Source organism: Lupinus angustifolius, unplaced genomic scaffold, assembly GCF_001865875.1.
Source record: "Lupinus angustifolius cultivar Tanjil unplaced genomic scaffold, LupAngTanjil_v1.0 Scaffold_1197, whole genome shotgun sequence".
In the NCBI taxonomy this organism is placed as follows: domain Eukaryota; kingdom Viridiplantae; phylum Streptophyta; class Magnoliopsida; order Fabales; family Fabaceae; genus Lupinus; species Lupinus angustifolius.
In genome coordinates, this window is record NW_017728520.1 from 1 (window position 1) to 1,729 (window position 1,729).

General features: G+C 36.1%; 1 protein-coding gene across 1 annotated transcript; it reads right to left on the reverse strand.

Annotated features, from left to right (window-relative positions):
• Positions 1–1,121: 1,121 nt before the first annotated feature.
• Positions 1,122–1,666, reverse strand: LOC109341968 (ER lumen protein-retaining receptor A-like; the record flags this gene model as incomplete). The annotated part of the gene is given in 2 exon segments (XM_019579937.1): positions 1,122–1,387; positions 1,473–1,666. Coding segments are annotated over 2 exon segments (357 nt in total), but the record flags the coding sequence as incomplete, so codon positions are not given.
• Positions 1,667–1,729: the final 63 nt, after the last annotated feature.

A 1,729-nucleotide genomic window follows, 5' to 3' on the forward strand; every position in this document is an offset into this window, starting at 1 on the left:
TATGATACACCCTAGTGATGGGTGGTCTCCCCCTTATCCTATCAGTTGACTTCATGGATCAAACTTGTGAATCATGTATATAGGGCAAATTATTACTACTAAATCCTTCTAATCATTTCACCTAGAGTTTCTTTTGATCTCCATCTGCCTTAAGTGATTGGACAACCCTCCATCTAATTTACTCTCCTTGATAAGGGTGCACATGGAATGGGTTCGATAGGTATCATTGGCTGAATAGACTTGAACAAAACAAACTTGGTTGGGTCGGGTAAATGCCATTTTCATCTACGAACATGAACTGAACCAACTCACTGATGATTAGGTTGGTCAGGTCTATTTGGTCTGATGTTTAAAATTGCACAAAAAATTGTGTAAAAAAAGAGAAGGAAATTATTATTATTGTTCCAATATCAACTCAATAAGATAACTTCATTCTACAATTTGCAAAAGGAATAGTACAGTATTTTGATTACAAACTCAAATAAATGGGGAAGAACACCCATTGTTGCCAGCAACAGTGGCGGTCAAGCACGATCATGAGATGAGGACAGTTGTGAGATGAGGACAGTTGTGAGATGAGGGAGAGAGTAGCAACGGATTAAATGGTGAGTGCATCGAGCACTCGTGACATGAGGGAGAGAGATGTGAGGTGCAGTGGCGAGAGTAAGGGCAAGTATTGAGCAAGTAATTAATAAAGACCAAAGACAATTTCAAGAGTGACTATGTGAGATGTGAGTGGGAGATGAATGGTGTAAGTGACTTCATAAAGTCCCTATAAAAATAGTGTTGTATAGTCTTGTGTTTTTTAAGTCTACCAGACCTATGGGTCAATTTGGTTCCAATCAAAGTCAAACCCAAGAACCAAACCAACCATGATTTGTTCTCGACCCAATTTGGTTAGGATTGCCAAAACACCTAAGGAGAGATCGTGTTAACTCAACTTTCGCTATATCACATTCCTTCCTAATTTTATCTTGTTACTCTGTCTATTCATTCGAAAACAACTTACATAGCAAGATACATAATCGAGAAATTCAAATATTTAACAATGATTGAAATCATAAATGCAATAAAACATAATAAAAACCCAAAAAAATATAGAGTTTGTAAGAATCAAGTACCTCTTGAAGAGTGAACTTCTCATTCAACACAAGTGCGATAACAAAAGTGGCCAGAACAAGAAAATAATGACGGAAAGTGTCAAGTTCCTTATCATAGCTTCTCTTAACAACAGTGTGAAAACGCATACACCACACAATAGCCAAAGAGCTCACTATAAACACCACCTTCATAACGGTGTTATAGACGGAAATGAAATCCGTGAATAAATCCAAATACCGTGCCAGAAACACCAATGCATATAACTCTTGCGTTTTCAGAGAAATCCCTAAAAAAATTGCAAAATAAATAAATTATTAATTGGTGAATGAGTGTGAAAATTGAAATTGAGAATTGAAAAAGGGAATAATAACCTGAGCATGATTTGGTGGCATAGATTTTGAGGAGTAAAACGAGAATGCTGAGAAGATGAGTCATATCACCGATGAGTCTGAAGATGTTCATGGTTCTGAAGAGAATGAAGCAATGGAGAAGGTAATGGAAGAATTGAAATGGAACTGAAAGAAATGGGGTGTGTGGGATTTTTTTAACTTGTGTAGAATAACTGCTAAAAAGGAGAGAGAAAGATTGATCAGTATTACAATGATCAATTTTTCAAAAAAAAAAAAAA